Below are 17451 nucleotides of genomic sequence, written 5' to 3' on the forward strand. Positions count from 1 at the left end.
ATGATAGAAGGTACAAATATCTATAAAATATAACTAATCAATTAACATTTATAACATTTTATATTTCATGTTTCAAAATGTAAGGTTCTCAAATTATTTAAATAACTAATTTAGAAGGAATGGAAATATATGAAGAACTATTCATATAATTGATGTTAGATGAAAACAACTTAGTTGATTTGATATATGCAAAACATAAAAAAATAAAAAAAAATCCATTAGAAAAAGAAATGAGAAAGATAACAAACTCAAGATGTAAGATTTAGAATAATAAGAAAAAACCTCACTTGATTAAGCCAGAAGAAACTAAAAACTTGATTGATTTTTTTTGCATCAGACTCTCTTAGAACACTACGAGAAACTAATAGAACTTGATTTCCCCTATTGGGCTTTCATTTTTAGTCTTTATTTGGTCCATAATTATTCAAGTGTTTTTCTATATATTATGGACTATAAATAAAATACATAATATATATTATATTAAATCACTAATGGTCCATTTGGTTCGTAATTGAAACTGGAATCCAAATACTTTGGAATTGAATTTGGAATGATCTATCCGAATAGCCTGTTTGATTCAAATAGGAATCAAAGTGGGAAATGATATCAGCTGGAATGCCATTTCATCAGGAATGGTACCCAACCAAACAGTTGAAATCGGAATGGCCAATTCCGATTCCAGACCCCTATTTCCACGAACCAAACGGGACCCAAGTAATCATTGACAATTGAGGCATATTTTTACACCTCAAGCTACACGAGGATTAATTACATGGTTACATCTTATTCTGACAAAGGTTTAGGCCTCAGAGTGTGAGGCACTCAGGCACATGCCTTGAGGTAAGATCTGTGTGACATATGAGTAACGCCTCAAAGCTTAAGCCTTTTAAGCTGTGTTTGGTTTGGAAGAAAAGGTAGGGAAAGGCAAGAAAACCTTAACAAACCTTGCATATTGCTTCCCTACCATTCCTTTCAAACCAAACACAACCTTAACCTTGAAGCAATGAATCAGCTAATATGTGGATTTAACATCATCCAAATATTTTATATTTATATACATTTATTCTGTAGGTATAGGTAAAAAATAATTAATTTTTTAAACATCCTTTTTAATTTTTTGTTATTTTGAAGACAATATGATGGGCACGGTTTAAATTCAAATTGGATTCAGATCCAAAGGTTCGATAGTCAGATCAATATGAGGATATAGCTGGATTCAAATACAAGGGTTCGAAGATAGATTAGATGAGAATGTCATTGTATCGGAGTTGGTTACAGCCTGATGTGGGTCTATTTGACCCATTAGCAAGCCCTTCTTTTAAGAATTGCTTAAACTACAAGCCCAGGTGGTCAAGTTGCATTTACACTACAGTGCCCTAGAAAAATGTATGCGACACTTTGCGTGTCACGGGCTTCACCGCTGTGGTAGTGTTACAAAACTCAAAAATCAAAATAAAGCTAAAACGGAGTTCATGCACATAACACTGAATCTAGCCGCACATCGAGAACATCTCCGATAAGTGCGGAGAGATGTTACCAATGTGCGGCTGGATGTCCGTACCTGCATAGTGTTGGCAGAATTTTTGCTTTCAGGAGATCCCATCATGGGTTACAGGGCTATTGCGTGTTGTGCGCGAACATTGGTGAAGAAAATGATAGGAAACATTGACATTAATTTTCCCTTTTGACGTCTCTTACATGATTACAGACTTTACAGTGACAGACATCATAAGAAAAAAAAAAGGGTAGGGAGGATATGTACACGCCATATACATAATATATTACAACTAATTCCCTGCTTACCAAAATGGACACCACCTGAAACAAGAGAGAAGTAGCAACTGTTAGTCAATTTATTATTATTTTTTGAAAAAAACGGAACAAAATAAATAACCCAATAATGGCATAAAAAGATTATCTAGAGGCAAGAGGTAGAGGAACAGACAATATTTTATTGAATGCTTTATCAGTAATTTAAATAATCCAAGATTCACATGAATCAGCACAAAAGGAAGTTACTAGAATCTGGGCCCCTTGTAACTTGCCAGGTAGGCACAATGGGACGTGGAGGCACAATAAAGTTCCTCTGTAATCTCAGGTAGGCAAACTATTTATGATATGCATATGAGTAATAATTAGACTTGATTAACCAAATTGATTTGTTTATTTTTGATAAAAAAACTGGTTTCTTTAAAAAGGGATTCAAATCTAGGGGAAAAATTGGGGGGGGGGGGGGGTTAAAGGGAAAGGGATAAGTTATTGCTGATTAACCAAAAAAAAACTGGTTTCTTTAAGAATTGAGAAAAGAGAAACAAAGTCTCATCTCACTCCATGAGAATAGAATGAGAGACCAAGGTAAACGAGCAGTTATGGCAACACCAGAGAGTTAAAAGAACATGAACAAAAGACATAAAACAGCAACCAAACAGTATCAATGTTCATTTTTAACAAATTCCTAAAATAGAAGGAAATAAACAATTGGAAAAGCACGTACTTCAAATGCAGGGAAATGCGTGCTCAAAATAAGCAGTAGAGAGATTGATTGAAATGATAAATACTGTCCAAGATGTGTTTACATAACAATCATTGTTTGATTGACTTTTGGGCTGTCTTGGATATTGTGACAGGATATTAAGAATACACAACTCTAACATTAATTCTTAATAAAAAAAGGATTAGAGGAGAAAGGGAAGATAATTCAAATCTTCTTCTTCTTCCTTATCATTTCGCCATCTTCTTCTCTTGTATTGCTACTCTTACTTCTCTTCTTTTTTTTTCCCTCTAATCTTCAAATTTACACATAATATTTGATGACTGATTTACATCTACAACCAAGGGGGAGCAACAGGTAACATTGGCTGCAATGAGTAATAACAATATGGGGAAGAAAAGTGACTCCAAGAAAGTTGATGATAAAGACAAGTTGTTTTGTACCCACTGTTGGCGCTTGCGACATGCATGTGACACATGTTGGGAAATTAACGGGAAGCCCAAGTGGGTAGTGAAGAACCAAGAATAGGGTAACTGTGATGGTGAACCTCTGAAAGATGTAAAACAGTTCCAAAGGTTAGTGGGGAGTTGATTTATTTGTCCATAACTCGTCCAGACATTGCCTATTCAGTTGGGGTTTTGAGACAATTCATGCACTTTCCTAAAAAACCTCACTTGGAGGCAGCAGAGAGAGTTCTTAGATACTTAAAAAAGTATCTAGGAACATGTCTACTATTCAGTAAGCATAATCATCTAAAGGTGGAAGTCTTTACAAATGCTGGTTGGGCAGGTGCGGTGGATGACAGAAAGTCCACAAGTGGGTATTGCACATTTGTGGGAGGAAACTTAGTGACCTGGAAAAGCAAGGTTAAGTGCTGAAGCGGAGTATAGGGCTATGGCACATGGGGTGGTTGAAGTTCTTTGGCTTAAAAATTTTCTAGGGAAGCTTGGAGTTGCTGTTCACGATCCTATGTTTCTTTATTGTGACAACAAGGCAGCCATTAACATCGCCAACAATCCTGTCCTATATGAGAGGACCAAGCACATTGAAGTGGACAAACACTTCATGAGAGAAAAATTGGAAAGGAAATTTGCATCCCTTATGTCAATTACAAGGAACAACTTGTTGATGTCCTCACAAAAAGACTTCCATACTCGTGGCACAATGAATTGTGTGACAAGTTGGATATGATAGACGTATACAACCCAACTTGAGGGGGAGTGTTGTGAATCTTATTTATTGGTTCTGTGTTAGTATGCTGCCAGACTAGTCTATCTAGGTGCTGACAGGTAACTTTCTTTTTTTCCTGTTAGTTGTTTGTTATTAGGAACTGCCAGGGGCATTCTTGTAACTTCAAGTTCTTATTACATTAAGTGAATATAAATAAGAAGCTGGGAACGACCAGCCCAGAGTTTTTGAGTCTCAATCGGCTCTCTTCTCTTCTCCTCTACGTTCTCTTCTCCTCTTCCTTCTCTTCTCTCTCTCGTCTCTCTCAGGAAGGAACACAAATTCCTCCCATTGGAACCTCTACCCACATGCTCCTCTTTGTATTCAACTTCCACCCAGCTACTTCTGAAATGGCTTTTTAGACATCCAATTATCTTTTTCTATTGTTTGTTTTTATTAATGAGGAAAGATCCAACCATATTTCATTAATCATTAAATCCATTTGAATTTCCGACAACATGATTCTAGCAAGCTAAGTTTCAATAAAAAACTCAAGAATATAAAAAAAATATTCTCTTTTGTTGATAAAATATTGAGTAATGCAAAACGGAGTTTGTATCAGATTTTGGATGTAGTAGGCATAACTTTAAAAACAAGGAAAATTAGTGCAAGGAGTTTACTAAACTACCCTTAGTTGGCATAAGGAATGAATATCATACCTAAAAAGGTTTTGATGACTCTAAGTTTTATGATTTACAATTTTACATACTTTCTCCTAAAATCATTGATATTGCAACTTTTGTGAATCAGACTTTTGCAAAACATGCTGGAGCCAATGGACATATATGGAATTTTCTAAATTTTTTTATGTATTTTGGGTAACAAGATCATTTAGTCTTTAGACATTGCATGTGGGCCCCAGGTTTCATAGATTGCAATGCCTCAAAATAAAGGCATTTTCTACATAGCACAACTAAATGGCGAAGACTCCGGTCTTCTGAAATCTCCTTTAATAAGAAATTTAAAAAGAAAATCAGTTATTTTAATGTAACAGAAGCTTTCAATTCAAACTCAACACCAAAGTTGATAATTGAAGAATGAAAAGGTGGTCTGGCACATACCCAACATAGTTTTGGCACAAATTCTCATGTGATGTAGCTTGGATAATCAACTTCTGAACTTGCAGTTTAACAGATAAACCATGATCAACTTCACGAGCATCTCCAGAAATCAAAGTACTATGGTCTAGTGTGTGTTGCATGTAGCCAGTGGTGCCAGGCATAGAAGAACCAGTAGAAAAGTCACGTCCCGTAAGTTTATTACTCATCCGAGCCATAACAACCACCGCACGCTCATTTAGAACCTCATTAGCATCACCAAGTTGGTTGACAGCCTAAAGGCGGCGAATTGAAATAAAAGAATGAAATGATAGAACCATCACAAAAAAGTTCAGAATATTCATGATACAATGGAACAACCAAAAACAATCACCTGAAGAAGTTCCCTCTCACGAGCACCCCGCAAAGGTTGTTGAAGCTCTCTATTTGGTGCTGCTTCTTCACTATTCACAACTGGCTGGACATGCGTGCTTGCAAAACTTGACATTTGTGGCACTTCATTAAAATTGAAAAGTCGCCAATTTATAAGAGGATCGTGTACAAAGGCCTGAAAATAGGTTGCATTAAGAACAATTAACATGACATAAAATCAAAGATGATATAAAGATTTAATCCATGAAAAGTGACCAATTAACAGACCAATAAATTTCCTACAATTGACATCTAGTTCCAGAAAAGCATACAAAATGTTTATTAAGATGGCCAAGAGGCTGTTTGATAACAGCTGAAGTGGTTGGACTGAATGGCTTATTACTTTTGTTTTTTAGTGAATGAATTTTTAAAGAGGTTGTAAGCTTCTTGATGGCTGAAATTGGGTTGGTTACTATGCCCTCAAAATAATTTTTACTTAATTATTTCATCCACTAAAGGCAAAGCAATGAGTCATTCAATTCAACAACTTCAGCTGCTATAAAAAAAACCCCTAATACAAAATAATTAAAAACTAAGGTAACTCATAGATACATGTCAAGTTCTGAGAGTTCAAGTTCATTTCAAAATTTTGATAATGAATCCACAAGAAATGAAGCTTTTGTAATTGTTGCAAAAACAGAGCAGGAAAAAAGAAAAAGAATTGCCTCTTAGAAAACATACTGGAGAAATACGAACATAATCTTTCTTTTCACTGTTTGTTTGTTTACACTGCCTCAAATGCTGGTTGATCTTCCCCTTACCCTTTAAGAACCTTTGACCTGAACTAGGTCATTCAACACTGGTCTATTCAACATAATTTATTTCACATGGCTAAATCCTAATAGTCTATCTCTCTTCTTATTTTGTTGCCAACAGGGTTACACTGATTCCCTTGAGATTCATCTGACACACTTTTCAGATCCGATCTCTCAGTTTTGCTCATCTATCCCAGGTTCTATGCAATGCCCTGATTACCCAACATTCTTTAAGTACATCTCTTACATTACCCCAAACAGCTCTACCTCTACATTATAAAGGAGCATTTTGTGTAATTATCTGTTTTCGAAACTTTATGAAATATTAGTATCATATCTTCAATTAGTGACCTGTGAATATGTTGATATGGTGAAATTTCTTAGGAAAGCCATGGGAATGATGGCTGATCAAATTATATTTCTTAAAGGTAGTAATAGAGAATAATTAGTTTGCATGACCATACCTCCATCATAGCCATGACACTATCCTTATTTGTTCGGAGAACCTGCATCACATTTTCGCAAGTTGAACGGAAGTTTCCCTCAATGCCACTAACCTCCATAGCTTTCACAAGCATTCTAGTTAAGCGGAAGGGAACCTGTATCACAGTTTTAGGATTAGGAAACTAACATATTTGATTAGCCTTAGCCAAGGAACCATAATGTCCATGAAGCTTATGATAAAACCATATCTACTATTTGGAAGAATACCTTCTCAGGAAACTTCTCCCGATTCATAGAAGCTTCAAAGCAATCTCCAAAATCGATATGCAATATTTTCCCACTGAAAAACATAATAATTGATGGTTGAAAAAGATAAGTATATGTAACTTGTTTCTATACAATTAAAAAAGGTAAATAAATTGTACCTGTAACGATGCAACATAAGATTACTTGGATGTCGATCACCCAATCCAAGTAAGTAACCAACCTGTAACACATGCAACTTTTTCATAAGCTTCTTGTACTGACAATGCAATGGAAAAATGACCAAGAATATACATATGAGTGCATACCATACTCATGACAGCCAAGCTTCTTGTATAATTTGTCCTACGATCCAGCCATACCTCAGAAGTACGGCTTTTTAACCACAAAACCTACCAATGCTAATTACTGGTTAAAAAAGCCATAATAAATTTGCACAAAGGAGAAGAGTATTAAGAACCTTCAGTCTGAGATCATAGAAATTGTTCCCCACATGGTAATGATCAACTAGTTCAAAAGGAGATGACAAGTTCTGATGAAAGACAAGAACATAGAGAACCCATGGTCTGCAGTTCTGAAAACCTTTATCCCACATGACTACACTTTTTTTTTTTTTTTTTTTTCTGTAAATAAATGAACATAAGAACAAAGAACATACCCTTGACAAGTCATTTCCTTCAGTATTTTGCAAAGCATGCTCAAAAACTTCCACTTTAGCTATAAGTGGCAAGTGGTCATAGTCAGGTGCAAAAGCTAGCATAAGTTTATGCTCTTGGTTTAAGGTGATCTGGAACTCACATGGAATGTGAAACAATAAGATAGAATTCTATAGTTACAATATGTAGGAAAGAAATACAAATTTAGTAAGCTAACCTTTCTAGCATCTCTGTATTCCCGTATGAGATGGTGAAGTGTGTCACAGTTTGGAACCCATCCTATCAATCCACTGTTTGGAGATAATGGAATAACAGCATATCGTTGAATAGAAAGATCCTTTTCAGCAGTTTTTCTTGAATTCTCTAGCAGAGTATTGACCAGGCCAAAAAGCTAAAGGAAACAAAAAAGGCATTTATGTTAGCCATGACCAAAATTCTTCCCAGCAGCAAGGATGCTTAAAAAGAATAATGCAAAATTGTCATAGCAACTCGTATATTTAGTACAGTATTTGATGCCAAGTGCCTAATCATCAGCACACGGACTTCATTGTGCATGGTGCAAGGAAATTGACGAATTGCATTATCTGTTAGAAAGGAAGCAGACCTGCATGACACGTTCATCTTGGCGCAAATCTTCATGTCCCTTTAGCAAGAAAGCATAGTCTTCCCCATCACTTCCATGAATTGTCAACTTTCGGGGTCTTTGTTTAGATGTTATGACAACAAGCTGTGGTGCAAATGAAGCAATTGTCACCACAGGTGATCCTGAAAATAACAAAAGATGGATCCGAAATTAAGTGTCATCTGACCCAAGGACTAAGTATGCACATATATATGTATGTGAAAAAGTTTCCCAAATACCAGCACGGTATGTCCCAGGTACAGCCAACTCCAAATTGCGGCAACTCAACAACTCTGGGGAAACGGACTGTTACAAAATGACGAGGAAATTAGGAAAATGACCTTAAAGAGAACATTTTCATCTCAAAGACAAAAGATATTCCCACCTGCAAGTCCAACGTAGTAAGACTAGGAAGCTGCTTGTCTATGCGTCTGAATACATGATAATAAAGATCCCAAGCCTAGCAATGAAATAATGCAATCATTAATATCAAGTACCCAGAATACAGAATTCCTCGGGAATCAATACTGTTAAATGCCAAGCCAGGACCAAAAAAAATTATGTGCATACCACAGAGTTAGCAGTTCAGTATTTAGAAGAGAAAGTAATATGAATCAGAAGCCTCTAGTAAGTAATGAAAAAAACATAATTAGAAAAGAAGTAAATGTTAAGACACAAATGACTGAAACAGGGAGACAAGTGTACAAGAAAAGGCCACGTCAACCTTTAAACAATACAACCGAAAACCAACCACTCGAACAGAATAAATAACAGAACTATACAAGTGGCTAGGCTGGTGTAACTGATTGTATCACAGTTATAAATAAGGAAAGAAAGATCAGATTGATTCTAGGAATTCTCTCTCTCTCTCTCTCTCTCTCTCTCTCTCTCTCTCTCTCTCTCTCTCTCAGGAGGTAGGCTCCCTCGAAGAGCCCTGCGTTAGGCAGTTACCTAACAAGTTGGTATCAGAGCTAAGATGCCAAGCACAAGGTCACCCTCGATGGAGAACAGGGTCGACAACATGAAGGGGAGATGCAGTGAATGTCGGCAGACATTAAAGAAACAAAGGAGAACTTTGCGTTGCTAGGACGACTGGAGCAGATGCCGCTGGGTTTGAATCAAGAAGGGCAAGAAATTACAGTGATACCAGTCATCGGAGCGGATCAGGAACCAACAGAACAGCAAGAATCGAGTTTCCCATCTTTGCAGGGGGTGATCCAACATCTTGGCTTCTTCGAACAGAAAGGTATTTTGATTACCATGACACGCCTGGACCTGATCGCGTTCCCCTGGCTTCCGCACACCTGGAAGGAGAAGTGATCGTCTGGTACCAGTGGTACCAGCGACGACACCCAAGAGCCACATGGGCGGACTTCACAGATGCCTTAACAATGAGATTTGGAGCATCGACCTTTGAAAATTATGATGAAAGCCTTGCCAAATTACGACAGACCGACTCCGTCCAAGATTACCAGATGGCATTCGAAAGGTTGGCTGTGCACGTGCAAGGGTGGCCGGAAAACGCATTGGTCAGCAGTTTTGTCGGCGGACTAAAGGAAGAACTGCGACTGGAGGTTAAAGCCATGCAACCTACCACCGTTCTTGATGCAGCAGCCTTAGCTTGACTCCATGAGGATAAACTGAATCGAGCAAGAAGAATTAATCAACCTTTAGGAGCCACAGTCAGACCAGGTATACTGAATTTGGAACCTGGTATCTTGGGCAAACCGGATTCCAGACCAGGAGTTGGACTTACGGGCAAGGAAGCCAACTCCAGTTCAGGCCCACTCGCCCTAGCTAAGAGGTTTACCTGAGCTGAGATGCAAGCCCGTTGAGAAAAGGGCATTTGTTATGCTTGTGGAGACAAATTTGGACCGGGCCATCATTCCAAGATCCAGCAGGTATTCTTCCTTCAGCCTGAAACTGATAACACAGAGGAACCACCTGACATCAGCGGGTTAGTGGATAACCAAGAATGGGGGCAGTTGACAAAAGAATATCCAAAAGTATCCTTGCAAGCTTTAACCGGTCTTGCATCCTCTCCAACTATGAGAGTAACGGGACTGATACAAGGGCGCCATGTGTCGGTTCTCATAGACAGTGGCAGCACCCTCAATTTCATTACTCAAACATTGATCAGAAAATTAGGGATTCTGGTCCAACCGTCCACAATATTCCGAGTGCCGTAGTTAATGGGAGCAACCTGGTGCATGACAGTATATAAACAGGGTTAAAACTGAAAATACGAGGACACGAGTTCGAGGTAGACCTACATCCCCTAGAAATCAGTGGAGCGGATGTAGTTTTCAGAGTCCAATGGTTAAGGCAACTAGGGCTGGTGATATGTGACTGAACTCGCCTCACAATGGACTTTCAGGTGGGAAAATCACAGGTGCATATTCAAGGGCAGATGTCCAAGGATCCAGGGCCCATTAGCCTCACCACTCTAAGAAAACAAGCAGCAGACCCAGCCCACATCATTCTAATGCAGATAGACTCCCATTGGAACGGTCCAATTCTAGCCAAAGGAAATAATTCCAGCAGATCTAAGGAATTCTGCATACAACTACAACAGCTACTTCAGTAGTTTTCGTTGATCTTCGAAGAGCCTAAAGAACTTCTATTGGAATGTGCCCATGATCATTGCATTCCCTTGCTGCCTGGAGTTGCACCCACAAATGTAAGGCCCTATTGTTACCCTTATTTTCAGAAACCAGAGATTGAGAGACAAGTGAAAGGTATGCTTGATAGAAAAATTATACAACCCAGCCATCACCCATTCTCCTCACCGGTATTACTCGTCAAAAAGAAGGATGTGACATGGTGGTTTTGTATAGACTATAGGGCCCTGAACAACATTACTGTGAAAGATTGATTTCTCATACCGGTGATTGATGAACTACTAGATGAACTCGGCCAGGCCACAATATTCTCCAAACTAGATCTGAGATCAGGATATCATCAAATTCGGGTCCATGGTGGCGACATCCACAAGACCACCTTTTCTACACATGATGGGCGTTATGAGTTCTTGGTCATGCTGTTTGGATTGACCAATGCACCAGCTACTTTCCAAGCACTCATGAATGATGTATTTCGACCCCATTTGCGCAAATTTATACTAGTTTTTTTTATGATATAATAGTATATAGTGCTACATGGGACGAACACCTAGTGCATTTACAAATTACCTTGGAATTACTAAGGACTCATAACTCTTTGCAAAGGAGTCAAAGTGCGCATTCGGACAAACTCAAGTACACTACCTTGGGCACGTAGTTGAAAACGACACTGTAGCGGCAGACCCATAAAAATCGCAAGCATGATAAATTGGCCCCAACCTCAAAATGTCGAGGAGTTACGAGCCTTCTTGGGCCTAACAGGGTATTACTGTCGATTCATCAGAGGGTATGGACTGATTGCAGCACCTTTGACAAGTTTACTTAGGAAGAATGGTTTTTTCTGAACTATGGAGGCCTAACAGGCCTTTGAGACACTAAAAACAACTGTTTCGTCTCCACTGACGCTCGCACTTCGAGATTTCACAAAGGACTTCATCATTGAATGTGATGCGTCAAGCCAGGGAGTGGGTGCGGTTCTCATGCAAGAGGGGAGGCCACTAGCTTTTTTCAACAAAGCATTGACATCACAAAGATGGGGCAGGTCAATATACGAACAGAACTGATAGCAGTTGTTCTTGCATTTCAGCGATGGTGACCCTACCTTCTAGGGAGGAAGTTCATCATACGAACGGACCATCACAGCTTGAAATTTCTATTGGAACAGTCAGTGTTATCCCCGGAACAGCAGCGGTGGGTAGCCAAATTACTTGGCTATGATTATGTCATTGAATACAAGGCAGGGCACACTAACAAAGTGGCAGATGCACTGTCACGCCAACCACAGCTATTCCCACTACTACTCACGTCCCCAATATGTTCTTTCATGGATCAGTTACGGGAAGAAGATGAAAGACATCCAAAAATTGAGCAAGCTGCGTTCACAGGTCCAGGAGGACCCTACCAGTCACCCAGGGTACACAGTGGAGAATAACTTTCTGTTTTATAAACATCGACTGGTGATACCACAGGATTCAACCCATATTCATCAGTTTCTTGAACTGTTCCACTCATCACCAGCAGGAGGCCACTCAGGAATTCTACGCACTAACAAGAGACTAGCCACCCAATTCCACTGGAAAGGCATGAGGAAATCGGTCCAAAAATTCATAACCGAATGTGTCATTTGCCAAAAAAATAAGGCAGATACCCAGAGCCCAGCAGGCCTGCTACAACCACTCCCAATTCCTACACAAGTGTGGGCTGATGTATCCATGGGCTTCGTAACAGGGCTGCCCCTTTCCTATGGCAAGTCCGTCATTCTCGTAGTTGTTGATAGATTCACCAAATACTGCCACTTTCTCCCTCTCCCCCACTCCTTCACAGCTTCAATTGTGGCTGAGATTTTTACTAAGAAGGTGGCATGGCTGCATGGTACCCCTAACTCCATTGTCTCAGACCGCGACCGAATTTTCATGAGTCATTTCTGGGCAGAAATTTTCCGGTTACAAGGAGTGAAGCTCTTCAAATCTACTAGCTACCATCCTCAAACAGACGGACAAACTGAGGTGGTTAACCGGAGTTTGGAAACCTATTTAAGGTGCTATGCTGGTGATAGGCCACGACAATGGCTCAAGTGGCTCCATTGGGCTGAATGGTGGTACAATACCACTTATCATAGTGCAGCAGGAATGACTCCATTCCGGGCTCTATAAGGATGGGACCCGCCTACCCTACTTCCTTATGAGAAAGGTTCTACGGAAGTAGCAGCAGTGGAAGACCAACTCCTCCAATGGGATGTAATGTTACAAGAGCTCAAATCCCACCTCCGTCGAGCCCAACAATGGTTGATAGACTCATACAACAAGAAGCATAGGCCAGTTCAGTACCAAATTGGAGATCAAGTCTTCCTTAAACTACAACCATACAAGCAAATTTCAGTAGCAGGCTGCGGGTGGAACAAATTGAGTCCTAGATACTTCGTCCCATTTCAGATTATTGACTGCATTGGGTCCGTGGTATACAAACTTGACCTTCCAGCGATGTCAAAATTGCACCCTGTATTTCATGTATCCCTATTAAAAAAATGGTCGAAAACTGGAGCAATAATGACAACAATCCTTCCATCATTTTTGGAAGACGACCAAGTTCAAACTGAACCTACCCATATAACAGATTTCAGATGAGTGCGCAAAGGTCATCACATTGAACGAGAAGCATTGGTGGTGTGGTCAGGTCTCCCACTTGAAGATACAACTTGGGAACCTTACTTGGACTTACAGAATAGATTCCCACATCTTGACCTTGAGGGCAAGGTCTCTTTCAAGGGAGGAAGAACTGTTAATGATAAATGACTGAAACAGGGAGACAAGTGTACAAGAAAAGGCCACGTCAGCCTTTAAACAATACAACTGAAAGCCAACTACTCAAACAGAATACATAACAGAACTATACAAGTGGATAGGCTGGTGTAACTGATTGTATCACAGTTATAAATAAGGAAAGAAAGATCGGAAGGGAACAAGATTGATTATGGGAATTCTCTCTCTCTCTCTCTCTCTCTCTCGCTTCAGGAGTAGGCTCCCTCGAAGAGCCCTGCATTAGGCAGTTACCTAACAGTAAATCTTAATGAACCATCAATTAAATGTTAAAGAACACTTTGTCAAGCTCAGATGGTTAATCAAGAAGCCTTGCAATTTCCCCTTATTTAAGGTCATGTTTTAAAACAGAGGCGTGATGTGAGGCGTTCCACTACCTTGGTGTTATTTCTTTTCTTTTCTTTCTTTCTGTGTGAGGCACGCATGAAGCTTATGCCTCATGCAAAAGGTGTTAGAAGTTTATACCTCAGGGCATTTTGAGTAGGGAGTTCAACTTAGGTGGCTATGGTTGGGGTTTTGTCAAGATTTCAATCATAGTTTTCAAAGCGCCAAGGTGAGGCTAGGCGACCATGGGGTGCGGTGTTATTTCTTTTCTTTTCTTTCTTTCAATGTGAGGCATGCATGAAGCTTATGCCTCATGCAAAAGGTGTTAGAAGTTTATGCCTCAGGGCATTTTGAGTAGGGAGTCCAACTTAGGTGGCTATTGTTGGGGTTTTGTCAAGATTTCAATCATAGTTTTCAAGGCGCCAAGGTGAGGCTAGCCGATGGATTTCTACCCCTTTTGTACTAGTTTTTTTGGTTTTATGTATTCTGCACTTACTTTTGTGCTTGTGTTTCATGCAGTGTTGCTTGATGAGAACAATTACTAAAATAAAAGAAGAAAATGAAGAAGTAAGGGGCGGAGCCCCTGTTCTAGACCCAGAAAAAGAAGGTGAAAAAATATTAAAACAAAAGAAAAAAAATCGAAGAAGAATAGAAGGGGCTCTGCCCCTGTTTCAGACACCAATGATGAGAACAAAAAAAGGGCTGAAAAATGCAAGCAGCTAAGAACAAAAGAAGGGGGCGGAGCCCCTGTTCTAGACCCAGAAAAGCTGGTGAAAAAAATACTCAAATAAAAGAAGACTATGAAGAATTTCAGACACCAATAATGAGGGAAAAGGAGCTGAACACGCATGAAATTTCAGAACAAAAGAAGGGGGCGAAGCCCCTGTTTTAGTGCAATAATATGATTCAAACCAGGAAAGAAGAATGGTTTTAGTCCAACAAGGAAGAGGAGAACAATAGGGCGTAACCATTGTTTTAAACCAGTGGAAAAAGAGAACAAAACGAAGGAGGAAACTGATTAACTCACCTTGACTTAGAGAATTGTGTCGGAACGATGGAGGGCTGTTCTCTCTTCTTCCTCATTCGATTCTTTTGTAAAGTGAATGAAAACCCTTGAGATTATTTTGTTTATACTTTCCTCATAACAAAAAAATGATAACATGCAACATATCCTATTATAAAAACTAACACCAACCAATAAAATATTATATATTTATTTTTATTTAATAAAATAGTAGTCGATCAAGACTATAATCAGTCTTGAATTTGAAAGCAAAAGAAAGATTTCAAAAGAAAAGAAGAGAGGGAGAAAAGAAGAAGCACACAGGGTTTTTAGAAAAGAGAGAGAGGGTCAATCATAATGATCTGCCGACCCACTCTTAATATTTATATATGTTGACTAATTGTAAAAGGACTGAATTGCCCTTATTGCTTACATGGCAAACAAACTAATAAAAAAGCTGAAATAACAAGCTGTAACAACAAACTGAAATAACTACCAACTAACACTGACACAACTAACAAAAAACATATGCTATGCTGCCATACGAACACAGTGGGGACCACAACAGTGGGGTCCACATCAGTGTTCTCTACACTCCCCTTCAAGTTGGGATTAGATATTTGTCATTCCCAACTTGCATAGGTCTGCCTCTAATTTCTTCCTTGGAACAGCCTTAGTGAGAAGATTTGCGAGCTGCATGCTGGAGGTGATATACGGGAGACACTTCTTGAGACGAAACCCTTTCTTTGACAAAATGTTGATCGACTTCGATATGCTTAGTTCTGTCATGCTGTACCGGATTATGAGCTATATTAATAGCATCCTGATTATCACAATACAACATTAATGGGTTCTCATAAGCAATACCCAACTCCTCAAATAATGACTTCAACCATAGGATAGCCACACCATTAGCCATAGATCTATATTCAGCTTCAGCATTAGAACGAGAAACAACACTTTGTTTCTTACTCCTCTAGGAGACAAGGTTACCTCCTACAAATGCACAATATCTAGAGGTAGACCTTCTGTCATCAACACTTCCAGCCCAATCAACATTTGTATAGACCTCTATCTTCATGTGATCATTATTCTTGAATAATATACCTCTACCTGGACATCTCTTCAAGTATGCTAATATTCTCTCAACTGCAAGGAGGTGAGTAGTTCTAGGAGAGTGCATATAATGACTGACAACACTGACTGCATAACTGATGTTCGGTCATGTGAGACAAAGATAGAGGAGTTTTCCAACCAACTATTGGAACATAGTTTTGTCTTTAAGAGGCTCTCCACCCTCTGCATTGATCTTGTGATTCTGTTCAATAGGTGTATCTGCAGGCTTAACACCCAACTTTCCAGTTTCTGCTAATAGATCTAGAACATACTTCCTTTGAGAAATAAAAATCCCATGTTTAGATCTACCAACTTCAATACCCAAGAAGTATCGTAGCTCTCCCAGACCTTTCACCTCAAACTCTTGATGAAAGAGTTGTTCAAGAGACTCAATGAACAATGTATGGTCTGACTGGGCCTGTACATAGCCGAATTTTTCAAGGGCCTGTCTGAATCTATCAAACCAAACTCTAGGGGACTGCTTTAGTCCATACAAGGCTTTATTCAACCGGCAAACTTTCTTACCTGTCTCTGCATCATAAAATCCAGGAGGTAACTGCATGTAGACTTCTTCTTGTAAGTCTCTATTGTGGAAGGCATTTTTAACATCCATCTGAAACAAGGGCCAATAATAACTGGTTGCAAGGGACAGCAGAACTTGAATAGTGGTCATCTTTACTACTGGAGCAAAAGTCTCCAAGTAGTCTATACCATAAATACCATAAGTCTGAGTAAATCCCTTTGCAACTAACCATGCCTTATACCTTTCAATGAAACCATCAACATTATGTTTCACAGTAAATACCCATCTACATCCAACCGGTTTCTTTCCTTTAGGCTGGTCAACTAGCTCCCAAGTATTATTCCTCGGAAGGGCATCCATTTCAACCTTCATTGCATCTTTCCACTCAGGATCTGACAAGGCTTCCTGCACTGTTTTAGGAATAGGAATATCAATAATGGATGTGAGAAAGGACCTGTAAGAGGGGGACAGGCGATCATAAGACAAAAACTAGTAAATGCAGTGAGTTGTGGATGTGGTGCAATGCCGTTTGCCTTTATGGATTGCAATGGGGAGGTCAAGGTCATCCAAAGAAGGTAAAGTAGCAACAGTGGAAGGTATCTCAGGGGGACCTGGATTTGATAAAGGGACTGTGGTACCTGGATCTGGATCGTAGAAGGAACTGGGGCTGGCTTGGACTGCTGATGACCGAAATCAACCTGCCTCCACCGCCTGTGATAGACTCTCAAATCCTGACACCTCTGACAACCCTCCCCATTACATCCCTCATCACTCAATGGAACAGGTAAAGGAACTTCTGATGAGTTAACCCCACTAAATGGAACAGGTAAAGGAACTTCTGATGAGTTAACCCCACTCTCACTACTCTCATTAACCCCACTCTCACTACTCTCCCCCTGAGGAGAAATCCTAGGGTAATAGAGTACCTCCTCAAAGAAAGTAACATCCATCGAGACAAATCTCCCAGAAGTAGGTTCATAGCAGCATTAACCCTTTTAAGTTTGTGCATAACTGAGAAAAATGCATTTGGAGGCCTTAGGATCAAATTTGGAACGATGAGGTCCAAGAATCTGAACAAAGCAAGTGCAACCAAAGGTTTTAAGGGGAACAATAAATAATT

General features: G+C 39.4%; 1 protein-coding gene across 2 annotated transcripts in view; it reads right to left on the bottom strand.

The window, feature by feature from the left end:
• Positions 1–1640: 1640 nt before the first annotated feature.
• TOR (target of rapamycin) overlaps positions 1641–17451 on the bottom strand; it is a 140732-nt gene continuing 124921 nt past the window's right edge. For both annotated transcript variants that reach the window (XM_088945163.1, XM_088945162.1), the window contains exons 47-58: positions 8314–8388; positions 8168–8234; positions 7911–8071; positions 7524–7697; positions 7309–7437; positions 6959–7042; positions 6812–6873; positions 6654–6726; positions 6407–6541; positions 5150–5323; positions 4780–5051; positions 1641–1818 (exon numbers count right to left, since the gene is read on the bottom strand). In XM_088945163.1, coding sequence (XP_088801289.1) covers positions 1800–1818; positions 4780–5051; positions 5150–5323; positions 6407–6541; positions 6654–6726; positions 6812–6873; positions 6959–7042; positions 7309–7437; positions 7524–7697; positions 7911–8071; positions 8168–8234; positions 8314–8388 — 1425 coding nt within the window. In that variant the 3' untranslated portion in view covers positions 1641–1799. The remainder of the gene's footprint in view (positions 1819–4779; positions 5052–5149; positions 5324–6406; positions 6542–6653; positions 6727–6811; positions 6874–6958; positions 7043–7308; positions 7438–7523; positions 7698–7910; positions 8072–8167; positions 8235–8313; positions 8389–17451) is intronic.

This window comes from Nelumbo lutea, chromosome 5 (assembly GCF_056320005.1).
Source record: "Nelumbo lutea isolate HS-2025 chromosome 5, American lotus-T2T, whole genome shotgun sequence".
In the NCBI taxonomy this organism is placed as follows: domain Eukaryota; kingdom Viridiplantae; phylum Streptophyta; class Magnoliopsida; order Proteales; family Nelumbonaceae; genus Nelumbo; species Nelumbo lutea.